Here is a 17500-nt window from a genome sequence, read left to right on the forward strand (position 1 = left end):
CTCGTCTTGAGGGTGCGCGGCCTCTTCTCCCCCCATGTGGGGTGCGTGGCTATTCTCACATACAGCTTCTCTGTGCACCACTCGTGGAAGTGGGTGTACAGGCTGGCCTGGGTAGGGCTTTCCTTCATGCAGTCTGGATTGTGTTCAAATAATCTTACCACAAACAACAGATTGAGAGGAAGCTCAAACAACTTGATGTCCTTTTGTTTTGTCATGAATTCCCTCAGCCTGTCCTGGTTTGTGGAGGAGGTGGAGTACTGCAGTGCAAACTCCGTCCTCCTAGCGACGGAATCCTCAATACTCAGCTGTGATTGGCGATAGTCCTGTTTGTAATGCCTCAAGAAGCGGTCCACTCGCTCTGGGCGTGAGGTGACGAGGATTGAGAACTGTTTGTTACATGTGGCGATTGTCATAACATTAGTGACGAGCTTATTGGAGGTTTGGTTCATCTCATCGAGGCCGTCTATGAGGAAGAGCACCTTGCAGTGCTCCAGATACTTCACGAGGGGCTCCCCAAACACCGACAGACTGGGCGGGAGGACCAGGCGCAGGAATGTCTCCAGGTCCTCGGCATGTTTGTCTCTGCACAGTATTCTGAGCACAATGTCGTACTCCTCCAGATGTTTGACGCGGCGGTCACACTCTTCCCTGCGCCACTCTGACACCAGGAGAGTGAGCAGCGTGGTCTTGCCACTCCCGGCGATGCCGCTCACCACGGCGAGGCGCGGCCTGTCGTCCTGGACAGGCGGGGAGGGCCGAGACTCGTCCGTCAGAACTTTCAAGAGTTCTACGGAGTCTATTTCAAGTGGTGTGTGTTCTTGCTGAAGGACAAGTTTCACAAATACTGTTTGGACGTGGACCCGTTGTTTGGATCCACACAGGAAGGAGAGCGGGTCAAAACACTCAAAGTGTTTGTAACGATCTTTGAGGTGACAAACTGATAATTCCTTGAACATTTCCAGCTTTTTCTCGAAGTTCATCACGAGGATGACTTTTTCAGTAAAGGCTTTCAACACATCTTGTATCTGCAATCTCACAGAGTCAATGACAGTGCTGGTTTCAGCGGCACAGACTCCGTACCTGTCCCTGACGGCATGAAGGGCTCTGATGAAGATGTCCTCAAACTCTTGAAGTTTCTTCTTAAACTGGTGTTCATCCATTTTCGTCTGAGTCCATTCGTGGACACAGGTGTTTCTTTCCTCCTTGATCTTGTTGAGGAGTCCCTCCATCAGTGCCGTGTCCTTCCAGCGTGCATCGTCACTGGGTGGCACACCCTCGCAGGCCAGTGTTATGCTCTTGTACAGCAGTGTTATATCAAAGGTCTGGCACGAGGGATCATCACCAATTTTTCTTTCCTCATCCCGGTTAAAGATTTTCTTCTTCGTCTTATTGCTCAGCGCGCGGTAGTTGGCCGTCGAGGAGTCAGGGAGGCTGGCCAGGTGGTCCAGGAGGGTGACGGAGGGGGCCTTGTTTGTGCCGCATTTCAGGGCGTGGCTGAGCACGGCTGCTCCAGGACCCATCAAGATGCACACCAGCTTGAGTCGTGCATAATCCACTGTCACGGCGGCGGCGGTGGCGGAGGGTGTGGTGGAGGAGGCAGAGGGGGCGGGGCCAGCGGCGGAGTGGGCAGAGGGGGTGGGAGCGGTAGCGGTGTGGGCGGAGGTGGCGGAGTGGGCAGAGGGGGAGGGGGCGGCCATGGCAGTGATTCTTAATAAGCAGGACTGCTCACGTTCACTGCTCTCCAATGAGGTGGTTGGAACTGTGTATTGTGAAAAAAATAGAACCGTATAAGTAAATAGATACACGTACGTACGTGTGTGTATGTGTGTGTGTGTAATTCACTGTTTGATCTGCTGCAGTTTGTGAGGAAACAGCCAGACGTTACCCTTGCGGAACGAGCTCAGAGCTCATTATTTCCGATCTTGGGATAAGTCTGAGACCAGGCACACACCACACACCGGGACAACAAGATGTGTGTGTGTGTGTGTGTTTCACTGTTTGATCTTAGGATAGGCCTGAGACCAGGCACACACCACACACCGGGACAACAAGGTCACAACTCCTCGATTTACATCCCGTAGCTACTCACTGCTAGGTGAACAGGGGCTACATGTGAAAGGAGACACACCCAAATATCTCCACCCGGCCGGGGAATCGAACCCCGGTCATCTGGCTTGTCAAGCCAGCGCTCTAACCACTGAGCTACCGGGCCGTGTAGTGTGTGTGTGTGTGTGTGTGTGTGTGTGTTTCCTTACTTAGTTGTGTGATGGGGAAAGAGAGTTAGTTATTCTTGTAGCGTTCCACCTCTGTATCTGTCTTTATCTAACTTGACCTTGAAATTAATCTCTCTCTCTCTGTACCTACCGAAAGTAGTTGTCTAGTTGTCAGCCTTCAGCACACCTGGTTCACCCACGTGACGCCACAAACAGAAGCACACACACCAATGGGCTGCAACTTCAAAACAACTTTTAGTCAGTGACAGACTATCCAGCCTAGCGCCATGGCGCATAACACGAAACTGTGTGTGTGTGTGTGTGTGTGTATCTTCTAACGCGCTCTTGATTACTGCCAGACGTATATGCATCTATGCCTGTGTGTGCCCTGCCCTATCTGCTGGTCAGTGTCACCCAAGCAGTCCTTCCCCTGAGGTCAGAGGTCAGAGCTCGTACTGACCGATTTCCAGGGAGGACTGAGGCCACACCACACACCACACTGATGGCTGACTCACCAAGGAGATGTGATCAATATATATGGAAATGGAAATGCATGTAACTTTTGCATGCTCCATACTTAGTAGAAATAGTAGTAGTAGTAGTAGTAGTAGTAGGAGTAGTAATAGTCATGTTGTTGGTGGTGAGTGAGTAGGGGAGCTTTGAAACAAGACTAGAGGAATGAATGGGTGAGGATGGTGTGTGCAATTAAGAAGCTTTGTTCACACTGGAACTGCCACATGCAGGTCTGGCAGCCCGCCCTCCTTCACCTGCCCTTACTGTACTGCGTTCTTATGAGAGAGAGAGAGAGAGAGAGAGAGAGAGCTGTAACTGTTGTCCTTATGGTAGTATCCGCTGTCATTTATTCTCTCTCTCTCTCTCTCTCTCTCTCTCTCTCTCTCTCTCCTGTTGTTTTGGAAGAGAAAAAGAAAGAGTAAACACCACAAGAGAGAGAGAGAGAGAGAGAGAGAGAGAGGAAATGGAAGATATAAATAATCATGACGTGTGTGTGTGTGTGTGTAATAAAATTTGTGTCATATTTTCTTTTACTTTTCATGTTTATTATCAATTTGTTCTTCGTCATTGTTGTTGTTGTTGTTGTTGTTCGTGGTGGTGGTGGTGGTGGTGTTGTTGTTATTCATCTTCTTTTAATTTTTTTCTTACTACTACTACTACTACTACTACTACTACTACTACTACTACTACTACTACTATGCTACTACTACTACTACTACTACTACTACTACTACTACTACTACTACTACTACTACTACTACTACTACTACTACTACTACTACTACTACTACTACTACTACTACTACTACTACTACTACTACTACTATTACTACTACTACTACTACTACTACTACTACTAATAATAATAATAATAATAATAATGATAATAACATACATCTCATTATTTCCTTATCTTCCTCTTCCTCCTCCTCCTCCTCCTCCTCCTCTTCCTCTTCCTCCTTGATATAATATGACAGACGCACTTTATATCAGAGAGAGAGAGAGAGAGAGAGAGAGAGAGAGAGAGAGAGATTACACTCCACTGAACTTTGTAAGCTTCCATCCTCTCCCATACCCTTTACTTCCTGAACATGCTTCCAAGTATTAAAAATCTGTATGTTTTTAAGTTAACATGTTGTTTTGGAGATAAGTGACACATATGTACAAAAAATATCATTATTATTTGAAATTGAGAAAATCTATTAACATGACAAAATTGTTCTTATAGGCATTTTTGTTTTTCTCAAAATTTAGATGAAATAAAATTGTCCTAATACAGTGCAATTTCATGTAAACAAGAACTTCATATGTATTATAATGTGTATTTAGGGAAAAATATAAGATAATTATGTTCCAATCTATACCTATACATAACTTTCTATTCGCTTTGGTTATTCTAGTCTGATCGCACAGGCCAGCAGAACATTGCTTTCCTTTCTGTATATAATTATCTTGTATAAACCTATATGACTATTAATATCATCAAAATACAACTTTCCTCACAGTCCAAAATGTACAAGGCAGAGTGACTGATAAATGACTAATATTTCCTTTGGTTACAGCAGTTTGAAGTAACATAAATACAACTCTTGACTTACACCTCAAGAAAACTAAAGCTTGCACTTCTTTCACATTTTACTATGAAAATTATATTTGTTTTATCTCAATTGGCGTGAAATTCCAGAAAGCAATTCCATATGATCCACGCCCATGAGCTTGCAACTGCTTGTCTCATTTGAAGGTCAGACAAGGTAATCTATTGTGACGAAACAGTACTCTCAATCCTTCACACCTTTCTCTGGTAAGCTCTGGAACTCCCTGCCTGCTTAATTCTGTATTTCCATCTTCTTATGCTTTGACTTCTTTTAAGAGGGAAGTTTAAAGTCATTTGTCCCTCACTTCTGGATAACTCTTTTTTTTATACCAAGTGGGCCTCTCACGGGAATTTCTGGGCTAAAGGGGATAGTTTTAAGGGTACCTCCTATCTCAAAGCCCACCCGCTAGGAAACCGTTGCCCCGAGTGAGGAAGCCCAACCTACACTCTGCCCGTGGACAGCATTCGAACCCGTGCGCTTGGAGACCCCTCTGACCCCAAAGCACGCATGGTTCCACTGTACCACTTTAAGGGAACTGGCAACCTAGTGGGCCTTTTTTTTTTTTTTTTCCATTTGTTGTTACTCTTGGCCAATTTCCTCTCTTCCAAAGGCCCAAGTGAGAGCCAAGATAACATAGCGGGTCTAGGATACGACAAACATGAAGAACAGACTCTTACTAACTTCGACAATGTGAGTTTCTGTAGATTTTCCTTTGTGTTCCTTTCCTGTGTTCCCTAAATGACTGGTGTTCATCGTGTTGGCGTGGTGTAATTGACTGGTGGTGTGGAGCAGGTGTGGTAGTGTTGGTGTAGGTGTGGCAGGGTTGGTGCAGGTGTGTGTGTGTGGTGTGTGTGTGTGTGTGTGCCCTGTAAGTGTATTTTGGGGCGTTTTGTAAGGGTTTGTGCTTGTTTTTTTCAGTTTTGGTGTTTTGTTTGGGAAATTAGGAAATGTGTGTGTGTGTGTGTGTGTGTGTGTGTGTGTGTGTGTACTAAGAACAAGAACGTAGAGTCTGAATATTGTGATAAAAAATAGAAAAATAAAAAAATAATAATAATAATAATTCACATCTGATGGGATATTTTGTCACTTCTATATAATCGTCTAAGGTCTATTGTAATTCTCTTTAGCAAATCTATGTAACTACCTGAGTTTCGTATGTCATCGTTAAATATAATTATCTTAAGCAAGGTAATCTGTGCACCATGTCTTCCTTATAACTGCTCTATGTAATTCTCCTTCACTATTAAGTTGTCTATGTAATTTTCTGTAGCACGTGGTTTGTGTAATTCTCTTTCGCTATCAACCGTCCATGCAACTCTCTATAGCGTTTAGTCTCTGTACCATAATTCTCTCAGAAGTTTCTAGAATATTTTGTTGGAAGTGTAAGATCTTGTTTCTGCTTCATTTTTTTAGAAGTTTTTGTGTTATAGAATTATAATGAACATTTTTAGAGGAACAGATCAGCCTTTCCCTCCATAAGAATATAGCATGAGTCATAATGGAAACACAAAAGGAAACTTCGTCTTAATAAAATTCGGACTCTAAGATAAAGCAAAGATAAATACTACAAAAATGCACAAAAAAACAACTAAACTATCAAAGCAAGCCAAAATAATAACAAGAAATATGGAAAATATAGATATTAACTAAAACAGTAATATAAAAAACTTCAAACAAACCCAAAATCCCCAAAAAACAAACATGAAAAATAAAAGTAATAAATTTAACACTAAAATATATCAACTAATATAAACAAAAATTGAAAAAACCGATACCAATATATAAAGGCAAAACCGAATTAGCAAGACGGTCCGAACTCTCTCCAGCCATTACCACCTTGTTTACCTCGCTGTTTGGCTCACCGGGAGACAAACCTTCAAATAACCATGGTAATACTCACTCCTCACCTGTATCCCTGTGCATGGTATTTATTTCAGGTATGGGGGAGGCGTGGAATGGGAGAAGATAGGTGTGCGGGGCGTGTGTGGCTGGAAATAAGACAAAAAAGAGAAGGGTGTGTGGCGGGGCGGCGGCGGCCATGTGACAGGCAGGAGGGATGAGGAAGTTCGTCTTTTTATGGATCCTTATTATTATGACCTTTATTTCATGTGTTATTTAAGGTTTTTGTGGTTATTTTTCCCATGTAATGCTAGTTATTTGTTGTATATTTTGATTTGGTGTATATATCGCTCGTGTGTGGGTGTGTGGGGTAAAATGAGTATCCAGTTATTTATAATTGCCATGTGAATAATTGAAAAAGCGGGAACAGGCAACATGAAGAAGTGTTAGACCGGCTTAAGGCGGGGAAAGAGGGGGGAGGCTATTAAAGGTATAGGGCACTATCCCAAAGATACCATCCCGCGTGCTCGCCTTGATTCCCGGCTCCCCCTTCGCAGCTTTTCCACCCGGCTGATTTGACGACAGAGAAAGAGTATACGGTAATGAATAAGGGGATGAGCTCTCTCTCTCTCTCGTTGACCCATAGTGTGGCACCATATATGTGACATCAAATCAGCTGGGTGCAGGAGCTGTGAAGGGGGAGCCAAGAATCCAGGTAGCGTACGGGATGGTTTCTTTGTGAGAGTGCCAGGGTTAGTGATGACAGGTAGATTTGTGGTTCCCAGTATTGTTAGCGTCCTCCGTTCATATAGCAGAAGGAAACAGGAAGTCGCACTCCGCTGATGCGCCACAGTTGAAAAATATTCCAGGGTGAATTAGCTATGTGAATTGAATAGCTGGAAGGTTTATTATTAAGCAGCAGTGTATACTCTGGTAAGCTTAAACAACATAGTCAAACCCACACTCAGGGTAATAGTTTCCTAGTGGGTGGGGTTTGAGATAGGAGGTGCCACAAGAAATATCCCCTTAGCCCAGAAATTCCCTTGAAACGCTCATGTGGTAGAAAAAGTAAATAAATGAATAAGTAAAGAAAAAAAATATATTGTCTGCCAAATGAGCTTCAAGATGTTTATTGGTGTCCATAATATCACAGGAACGGATGTGTGAGGGAAGATTTTTCCACAAATTGACATGTCATAGAGAAAAAAAGTCTCCGGCTGACCTCAATCTGATGTTAGGCTAGAAAATTGATGAAAGGAAGACAAACTGCTGTGGAACCATGTGTGCTTTGGGGTCCGAGGGGTCTCCAAGCACACGGGTTTGAATCCTGTCCACAGTCTGAGTGTAGGTTGGGCTTCCTCACTCGGGGCAACGGTTTCCTAGCGGGTGGGCTTTTAAATAGGAGGTACCACAAAAAGCACCCCCTTTAGCCTGGAAATTCCCGGAAAACTCTGTGGTGTAAATAAAAAAATAAATAAATGAAAATAAAACATTGTCCATCTAAAAAAGCTTCAAGAAAACGTTTAATTGTGTCAATATTATCACAAGAGTCAATGTGTGAGGGGAGATTATTCCACAAATTGACATATAGAGAAAAAAAAATCTGCGGCCGACCTCAATTCGATGTTAGGTTAGAAAATTGGTGAAAGAAAGATAAACTGAATGAGTAAATACAAAGAAATATTGGCACTGTCCTAATAAAGTGATCCCTCCAGCTCTCCTCATCTCCTTGGTATTATTGCAGTGTGAACCAATACACCACACGTCACTATACACAATCTCACAGTCTACATCACTTACTACTAGCATTTCTAACCCCATTCTACCCTCTCGAAATTAATAATAAGGTTAGGTTAGGTTACCACACATTACACAGTCTCACAGTCCAGGTCACACTCCTACCAGAATTTCTAACCCAATTAATAACTTCAGGACAGAATTTCCAAGATTTCCCCCAATTTTAGCTCTATCCTCCCACAGCAGTCTGTCAGAGGATAGCGAGTGTGTGCGTGTGTTTGTTGTTAATATTGTGCAGGCACTGTAGCAGTCTGGCTGTCAGGTTAGGTTAGGTTAGGTTAACAGGCGAAGAACAACAAAAACTGATATAGAAATAGAAAAAGAGAAAAGGAAGAGAGAAAAATAAAGAAGACCAACTGAGGCACCAGTCCCCAAACACACACCACACCACACCCTAAACTAACCTAACTGTTTTTCTATGTAGGCAGGATTGGTGGCTAAGGGCAACAATATATGGAAAAGAAAAAGGCCTACTGTCTTGCCATTTGCCAGCTGACCTAACGTAACCTAACTTAACCTACCCTAGCCATTTTTTTTTATGCAGGCCAAGGGCAACAAAATGTGGAAAAAAATACCCTCTGTGTTGCCATTTGTCACCTAACCTAACTTAACCTAACCACACCCTAACCTAACCTGCCCCTAATTTAACCTAACCTAACCTAACCTAACCACACCCTAATTTAACCTAACTTATTCTAACTTGACCTAATCTAACTTACCTTAACCTAACCTAACCTAACTTAATCTAACCTGTCCCTAACTTAACCTAACCTCACCTTACCTAACCTAACCTAACCTAACCTAACCTGACCTATATTCCTTCAGGCCGTGGCACTCAACCCAGTACAGATTATGAAGGCGGACGCGGAGGAGGAACGTTCCGAGACAGCCCGCCTTTCCTCCTTCATTGGTGCCATAGCTGTGGGTGACCTTGTGCGCTCCACCCTCGGCCCTCGTGGCATGGACAAGATACTGGTGGCCATGGGACGCAGCGAGGGTGAGACAGAGAGAGAGAGAGAGAGAGAGAGTGTTTTGGGATATTTGAATGTATTATGAATGGTTAGCAGCAAGAGAGAGAGAGAGAGAGAGAGAGAGATTTTAATGTTTCTGTATGTTTTGACGGGATTTTTTATTTATACTGAAAACTTGACCACTTCTCTCTCACACACTAGACACACATACTCACACATTCTCTCTCTCCCTCCCTCTCTCTCTCTCTCTCTCTCTCTCTCTCTCTCTCCCTCCCTCTCTCTCTCTCTCTCCAGGCCAGATTGAAGTAACCAACGATGGAGCAACAATTCTGAGGAACATTGGGGTCGACAATCCAGCGGCCAAGATTCTGGTAGACATCAGCAAGACACAGGATGACGAGGTGAGGATACTGTGATAGGATTCGCTGGAGGGAAGGATGCAATGGTTTGATGCAATGCTAATCTCTTCAGTACTGGGACACATTTTTACCTTGAGATTTGTGTACCATTAGACCATTTTATTGACATTAGCAAGGGTGTATGGAGGGCACAAGATTAATGTCTTAACCTAATCAAACCAAACCATATCTATCTAAACACACTTTAAGCACTCAAAAACACTCAAAAACATCCCACAAACAATCCAAAACACTCAAAAACACCCCACAAACCATCCTAAACACTCAAAAACATCCCACAAACAATCCAAAACACTCAAAAACACCCCACAAACCATCTAAAACACTCAAAAACACCCCACAAACCATCCTAAACACTCAAAAACACCCCACAAACCATCCAAAACACTAAAAAATACCCCATAAATACTCAAAACACCCCACAAACAATCCAAAACACTCAAACCCCTCGAAAAAAAAAAAAAACTAATAAAACCATATTAACACTCAAAACCCCCAAAACCTCTTGAAATCACCCCAGAAATATCCATAAATACTCATAAACACCATTAAAATATCCAAAAACCCCAAAAACACTCAGTTACACCCTAAGAAGACTCAGAAACACTCAAAAACATCACAAAAACACCCCTTAAATACCCTTACACACTCAAAACACCCCAAAAACCCATAAACACCCTAAAACATTCAAAACACCCAAAACAAACACCCAAAACACTAAAAAATACCCAAAAAATGCTAAAACAAACTCATTAACACCCCAAAGACACAAAAAAACACTCTGAAACACCCCAAAAACACTATAAAACACCCAAAAATTCATTAACACCCCAAAAACACTCCAAAGACACTCAAAAACACACAAACAAAAAAACAAAAACTCATTAACACCCCAAAAACACTCACAAAACACCCTAAAACACTCAAACACAACACAAAACACTCAAATCACCCAAAAACACTCATAAAACACCCCAAAACACTCATAAACACCTTAAAACACCCTTAAAACACTCAAAACACCCCAAAACATGCTTAAACACCCCAAAACACCCAAAACACCATTAAAACACACAAAACACCCCAAAACACCCTTAAAATTTTCAAAATAACCCAAAACATCCATTAAACAATAAAAGCACCCATAAACACTCAAAACTCCTTTAACACTCAAAACACCCCAAAACATGTTAAACACTCAAAACACCCATAAAACACCCCAAAACACCCTTAAAACACTCAAAACTCCTTTTAACACTCAAAACACCCCAAAACATGTTAAACACTCAAAACATCCAAAACACCCATAAACACCCCAAAACACCCTTTAAACACTCAAAACTCCCTTTTAACACCCAAAACACCCATAAAACACCCCAAAACACCCTTAACAGACTCAAAACTCCTTTTAACACTCAAAACACCCCAAAACATGCTTAAACTCTCAAAACACCCCAGAACACCCATAAAACATTCAAAACATCCCAAAACATCCATAAAAGACCCCAAAACACCCTTAAAACACTCAAAATTCCCTGTTAACACCCAAAAACACCCCAAAACATGCTTAAACACCCCAAAACACCCATAAAACACTCAAAAACACCCTTAAACACCCAAAAACACAGTCAAAACTCACCTAACCTAATGTATACATCCCACAGGTAGGTGACGGCACCACCTCCGTCGTCGTCCTGGCCTCTGAGCTGCTGCGAGAGGCTGAGAAGCTTGTGTCAATGCGCCTTCACCCACAAACCATCATCGCTGGGTACCGCAGGGCCACGGATGCTGCTCGGGAGGCGCTCACTGCTGCCGCCAGGGACAACTCTGCTGACCCCCAGGCTTTCAGGGATGACCTTATGAGGGTGTGTGTCTGTCTGTCTGTCTGTCTGTTTTTTTTTTTTTTTTTTTTTCCTTCTCTCTCTCTCTCTCTCTCTCTCTCTCTCTCTCTCTCTCTCTCTCTCTCTCTCTCTCTCTCTCTCTCTCTCTCTCTCTCTCATTGTAATTTTTTTATCAATTTATTTATTTATTTATTTGTTTATTTACATTTATCACACCCTGACACACACACACACACACACACACATCTGACACACAAACACACCTTGACACACACAACGCACCCTGACACACACAAACACACCCTGACACACACAAACGCACCCTGACACACACAAACATCCTGACACACAAAAACACACCCTGACACACAAACACACCCTGACACACACACAAACACACCCTGACACGTACACACACCCTGACACACACACAAACACACCCTGACACACACAAACGCACCCTGACACACACAAACACACCCTGACACACTCTAACACACCCTGCTAACCCTTCCAGATTGCCAAGACCACTCTGAGCTCCAAGATCTTAGCACAACACAAGGATTTCTTTGCCAAGCTGACTGTGGATGCTGTGTTGAGGCTGAAGGGCTCTGGAAACCTTGACGCTATACAGATAATTAAGAAGACTGGAGGAACACTGAGTGACTCCTTCCTGGATGAGGGTGAGAGAGAGAGAGAGAGAGAGTTTGGATGTCTTTTGAGTATGTTTGGGTGTGTTTTGGAGTGTTTTGAGTGTGTTTGGGTGTGTTTTGGAGTGTATTTTGAGTGTTTTGGAGTGTTTTGAGTGTTTTGAGTGTGTTTGGGAGTGTTTTGGGTGTGTTTTGAGTGTTTGGGTGTGTTTTGGAGTGTTTTGAGTGTTTGGGTGTGTTTTGAGTGTTTTGGAGTGTGTTTGGGTATGTTTGGGAGTGTTTTGAGTGTTTGGGTGTATTTTGAGTGTGTTTTGGAGTGTTTTGAGTGTGTTTTGAGCATATCTGGGTGTGTTGGTTGACTAAGAGAGAGAAAGTGTTTGGATGTCTTTTGAGTGTGTTTGGGTGTGTTGGTTGATAGAGAGAGAGAGAGAGTGTGTGCTTTGGTGTGTTTGGAGTGTGGTTTGAGTGTTATGTGTGTTTGGGTGTGTTTGGGTGTGCTTTGAGTGTTTTGGAGTGTGTTTCAAGTGTTTTTAGTGTGTTTTGGAGTGTTTGAGTGTGCTCGGGTGTGTTTTGGAGTGTTTTGAGTATTTTTGAGTGTGTTTGGAGTGTTGATTGTGTCTGTGTGTTTTGGAGTGTTTTGAGTGTGTTTGGGTGTGTTTTGAGTGTTTTGAGCATGTCTGGGTGTGTTGGTTGACTAGAGAGAGAGAGAGAATTTGAAAGCATAAGATACCCCAAACAAACAGAGAGAGAGAGAGAGAGAGAGAGAGAGAGAGAAAACAAGAGAGAAAGAGAAAGAGAGATATTATTTGAAAGCATAACATACCAAATACCCAAACGGAACCTTCAAACACACAAACGCACACACAGGTTTCATTCTGGAGAAGAAGATCGGGGTGAATCAGCCGAAGCACATAGAGAACGCACGCATCCTTGTGGCAAACACCCCCATGGACACTGACAAGATCAAGGTGTTCGGCTCAAAGATATCTGTCGACTCCACGGCCAAGGTGAGAGAGAGAGAGAGTGTATGGGTGAGTGGCTTATAGAGAGAGAATGTTCCTTTAAAAAATATGTATGTTTGAGTTTTGAGAGAGAGAGAGAGAGAGAGAGTGTATGGGTGAGTGGCTTATAGAGAGAGAATGTTCCTTTAAAAAAATATGTATGTTTGAGTTTTGAGAGAGAGAGAGAGAGAGAGAGAGAGAGAGAGAGAGAGAGAGAGAGAGAAAGTGTATTGGTGACTGGCATAAAGAGAGAGAGGGAGAGAGAATTCCTTTAAAAATATGTTTGAGTTTGGAGAGAGAGAGAGAGAGAGAGAGAGAGTTACACTAAAAATTATATATATGAACTGAAATATTACTTCTAAATACTTTCACAATAAAATAAGTAACACACACACACACTTTTTTTATTCATATATTCTAATGCCTGTGTGTGTGTGTGTGTGTGTGTGTGTGTGTGTGTGTGTGTGTGTTTGCAGGTGGCTGAGTTGGAGCTTGCAGAGAAGGAGAAGATGAAGGCAAAGGTTCAGCGGATTTTAAAACACGACATTAACGTGTTTATAAATCGGTGAGTGTCCGTTTGTCCGTTTGTCAATTGTTTCATTCATTCATTTATTTATTTATTTTATTTTATTTTTTTTGTGTGTGTAGTTTTTTTAGTTGTTTTTTTCATTCAATCTTTCCTTCTTTCATTTTTGATTTATTCTATTGATGCTGTGGTGTGAAGTCTGCCCCAGCATAGCGTGACATCCTCTGCAGCATTGAACTTTGATATGATGTATGTGTAGACTAGTTCAACCATACATTAATATATCTATACTGTTCATGTTAAAGGCAGAGAGGTAGCAAAGAACGCACTATCAGAATACAGTATATACAATTGTTTTAGCGGTAAACATTGTATATTTGACTATTTATTTCAACCTTACATAATCATTAATATATCTGTATACTGTTCATGGTTAGCTTGAAGTCAGAGAGGTGAGAAAAAAGCACTATCAAAACGCAATAGATACGTTTGTTTTAGCGGAAAACACTGTACGTCTTGAATGAATGACACAAATAGATCATTGCAATTTTTCTCTTCATCTTCCACCGAAATGGTCAAGATGTGACTCGAGCAACTGACTGGCAACACCTCACATTTTCTTGGGAATCATCGTTTTAGCATCCAACCACGACTCACACAATTGCCTGAGGGTGTGGCTGTGTACTTACCTAGTTGTAGTTTTCCAGGGCCTGGGCTTTACGCTGGTGTGGCCCCGTCTCCATATCTACACTTATCCAATTTTTCTTTCAAACTCTGCACACTCGTTGCTGACACCACTTCCTCACTCAAACTGCTCCATGTGCTCTTGTGGCTGGATACACCTTTCTCAAATGATAAAAAACACAAAAATCTATCTAAAATCTATCTAAAAAACATGCAAAACTTTCTCAAATGATACTAAAAACACAGAAACACCTCTTAAGCTAACCTAATGCATCTAAAAGCCCTCAAAACTTTCTCGAATCATACCAAAACACACAAAAACACCTCTTAACCTAACCTAATGTATCTGAAAACCCTCAAAACTTTCTTAAATCACACCAAAACACAAAAAAATACCCTGCTGAGTCACTATTCAATGCTGGTAACTCCTCTCAAAGTATCACCAGACCATTTGCAGATCCCCTTCAGTAATATGTATAAGAGTATTTTAGTCATAGGTTGCCAGCCTTGAACAGTGAATAACCAGTGACGTGGATCCAGACAGGCAGTGTGTGTCAGTGGAGGGGCTCGGTACACCTCCACACTGCATGTTGCTACGTTATTTATTGAGGGAGACATCAGGCTATAGTAGGACATTTATTTTGATCTGTGTCTATTTAACTCTCTCTCTCTCTCTCTCTCTCACAGCCTCCCCTTTATTCTTTCTTTCACTAACATAACCTAATCTCTCTGTCTTTCTCTCAGCCTCTCCTTTTATCTTTCTCTTTCACTAACTTAACCTCTCTCTCCCACAGCCAGCCCAACCTAACCTAATCTCTCTCTCCCACAGCCAGCCCAACCTAACCTAACCTCTCTCTCCCACACAGCCAGACCAACCTAACCTAACCTGCCTCTCCCACACAGCCAGCTCATCTACAACTACCCAGAACAACTCTTCGCTGATGCAGGAGTGATGGCCATCGAACATGCTGACTTTGCTGGGATTGAACGCCTGGCTCTGGTCACTGGTGGAGAGATCGCGTCCACCTTTGATAGCCCTGAGCTCGTCACCCTGGGCACTTGTGACTTGATTGAGGAGGTGTGTGGGTGTGGGTGTGTAAAGGAAGGAGTTTAGAGTGTTTGTGTGCTGTAGGGAGGAAGTGTGTTTGTGTGTGTTTTGATTGAGGGTGTTTGTGGAGGAGGAAGAGAAAGAGTAGGGTTAAGTGTGTGTGTGTGTTTCTGGGAGAGTTAGAGTGTGTTTGGGCATGTTGGGATTTATAATGAAGGTAAAACGAGGAGGAGGAGGAGGAGGTGTGTGTGTGAAGGAAAAGGAGGAGGAGAAGGATGAGTGTGTATGTGTGTGTGTGTGTGTGTGTGTTTGGGTGTGTGTAGGTGAAAGGAGGAGGAGTGTAAATAAGTAATAATTTATTGGTACATTATCATACCAACTAAAATATAAACACAGCTTGTCCAGGATTAGCGAACCCACTCAGGGGTCATAAGGTGTTGGGTTTGCTAAGACGCTAACCTTGACATGATCCAAACAAACTAAGAAAAAGAAAAAAAAATTAATAACTTTCTGAAATGATACAAAACACAAATATCTATCTAAAATCTATCTAAAAAACATGCAAAACTTTCTCAAATTATACTTAAAACACACAAAAAAACACCTCTTAAGCTAACCTAATCGATCTAAAAACTCAAAACTTTCTCAAATCACACAAAAAACACAAAAAGCACCTCTTAAGCTAACCTAATGTATCTAAAAACCCGCAAAACTTTCTCGAATCATACAAAAAAACTTCAGTCAAACTTAATCTATCTAAAAAACCCTCAAAACTTACTCAAATTTTACAAAAACACTAAAACACCTCAATCGAACTTAATCTATCAAAAAAACCCTCAAAACTTTCTCAAAACACACAAAAACACCTCTTAAGCTAACCTAATTGATCTAAAAACCCTCAAAACTTTCTCGGATCATACAAAAACACAAAAAAATACCTCTTAACGTAACTTAATCTATCTAAAAACCCTCAAAACTTTCTCAAATCACACAAAAACACACCCTAATGTAACAAAGCTGAACCAAAAACCCCAATAACTTCTCAAATTACAAAAAAAAACACCAAAAAAACACACCCTGACCAAACCTAATGTAACTTAAAACACCTCAAACTTTCTCAAATCTTACATAAAACACCCCAAAACACACCCACACCCACGTCCCCTTCCTTCTTATGCATGCGTAAAAAGATTCTGCACATTACTTTTCGTGTCGTTAATTGTTGTATATCGCAGTGAAAGTGTTAAAATCTCCAATAACTTTCCGAGATCTTAACAAAAACACTCCAAAACGTGCCTTACTTAACCTAATGTAACCAAAAATCCCTAAAACTTTCTCAAATCACACAAAAAGCACTCAAAAGTCACCCACACCCATCATACTATACCCAATCCCACACCACCCTAACCTAACCTAACCTAACCTTAACAAACCAAACCAAAACACATCTCTAACTTTCTCAAATCTTACAAAAAACTATCTAAACCTTTAAAAACAAACTTAAAAACACCAATAACTTTCTCAGATCACACAGAAAACACCCAAAACTCACCCTCTTAACCTAACCTAACCCAAAACACCAATAACTTTCTCAAATCACACAAAAAACACCCGAAACTCACCCACACTTAACCTAACCTAACCTAACCCCCACAGTGCATCATTGGTGAAGACCGCATGATAAGATTCAGCGGTGTGAAGCTTGGCGAGGCGTGCACTGTTGTCCTGCGCGGCGCCACCACTCAGATCCTGGAGGAGGCTGAACGCTCCCTCCACGATGCTCTGTGTGTGCTCACCCAGACTGTCAAGGAGACCAGAGTGGTGTATGGCGGTGGTGAGTGTCTCTGTGTGTGTGTGTGTGTGTGTTATAAAGAGTGTTTATTTGTGTGTGAGGGAGGTAGAGAGAGAAAGTGTGTGTGTTTGTGTGTGCTAGAATTTGTGTATGACAGAGGTAGAGAGAGAGTTTGTTAAAAAGTGAGAGAGATTATGAGTGTGTGTCTGAGAGAGAGAGAGTTTGTTAAAAAGAGTGTGCGTGCTAGAATTTGTGTATGACAGGTAGAGAGAGAGAGAGAGAGAGAATGAGTGTCTGTGTGAGAGAGAGAGAGAATATTGTGTGTATGTTAACCAAACCTAACCTAACTTAACCTAACCCAACCCCAGGCTGCAGCGAGACCCTAATGGCCAAGGCAGTACAGGAGGCAGCCTCACACACACCGGGCAAGGAGGCACTGGCTATGGAATCTTACGCGAGGGCTCTCCTCACCATCCCATCCACCATTAGTGACAACGCAGGCTATGACTCGGCCCAGCTGGTGTCAGAACTCAAGGCCGGCCACGCACAGGGCCACAATACACTAGGGCTGGACATGGAGGAGGGGTGTGTGGGGTGCATGGCTAAAGTCG

General features: G+C 42.2%; 2 protein-coding genes and 1 non-coding gene across 3 annotated transcripts in view; 1 reads left to right on the forward strand and 2 right to left on the reverse strand.

Annotated features, from left to right (window-relative positions):
* LOC123506560 overlaps positions 1 to 3010 on the reverse strand; it is a gene marked incomplete at its 3' end in the record, with an annotated part of 3014 nt that extends 4 nt beyond the window's left edge. Inside the window, exons 1-2 of the mRNA XM_045258762.1 lie at positions 2365 to 3010; positions 1 to 1759 (exon numbers count right to left, since the gene is read on the reverse strand). The exon at positions 1 to 1759 is cut by the window's left edge and continues 4 nt beyond it. Of these exons, the coding sequence (XP_045114697.1) occupies positions 1 to 1697 (1697 nt within the window). The remainder of the gene's footprint in view (positions 1760 to 2364) is intronic.
* On the reverse strand, positions 2139 to 2212 carry Trnav-gac. The gene has a single exon. It is a non-coding gene; the product is annotated as a tRNA-Val (tRNA).
* A 3067-nt stretch (positions 3011 to 6077) lies between the features above and the next one.
* The window catches only part of LOC123504142 (T-complex protein 1 subunit beta-like), an 11925-nt gene continuing 502 nt past the window's right edge, over positions 6078 to 17500 (forward strand). The window contains exons 1-10 of the mRNA XM_045254475.1: positions 6078 to 6210; positions 8783 to 8954; positions 9223 to 9329; positions 11012 to 11212; positions 11706 to 11871; positions 12706 to 12845; positions 13316 to 13404; positions 14953 to 15127; positions 16754 to 16931; positions 17258 to 17500. The exon at positions 17258 to 17500 is cut by the window's right edge and continues 502 nt beyond it. Coding sequence (XP_045110410.1) covers positions 6208 to 6210; positions 8783 to 8954; positions 9223 to 9329; positions 11012 to 11212; positions 11706 to 11871; positions 12706 to 12845; positions 13316 to 13404; positions 14953 to 15127; positions 16754 to 16931; positions 17258 to 17500 — 1474 coding nt within the window. The 5' untranslated portion in view covers positions 6078 to 6207. The remainder of the gene's footprint in view (positions 6211 to 8782; positions 8955 to 9222; positions 9330 to 11011; positions 11213 to 11705; positions 11872 to 12705; positions 12846 to 13315; positions 13405 to 14952; positions 15128 to 16753; positions 16932 to 17257) is intronic.

This window comes from Portunus trituberculatus, chromosome 2 (genome assembly GCF_017591435.1).
Source record: "Portunus trituberculatus isolate SZX2019 chromosome 2, ASM1759143v1, whole genome shotgun sequence".
Lineage (NCBI taxonomy): Eukaryota > Metazoa > Arthropoda > Malacostraca > Decapoda > Portunidae > Portunus > Portunus trituberculatus.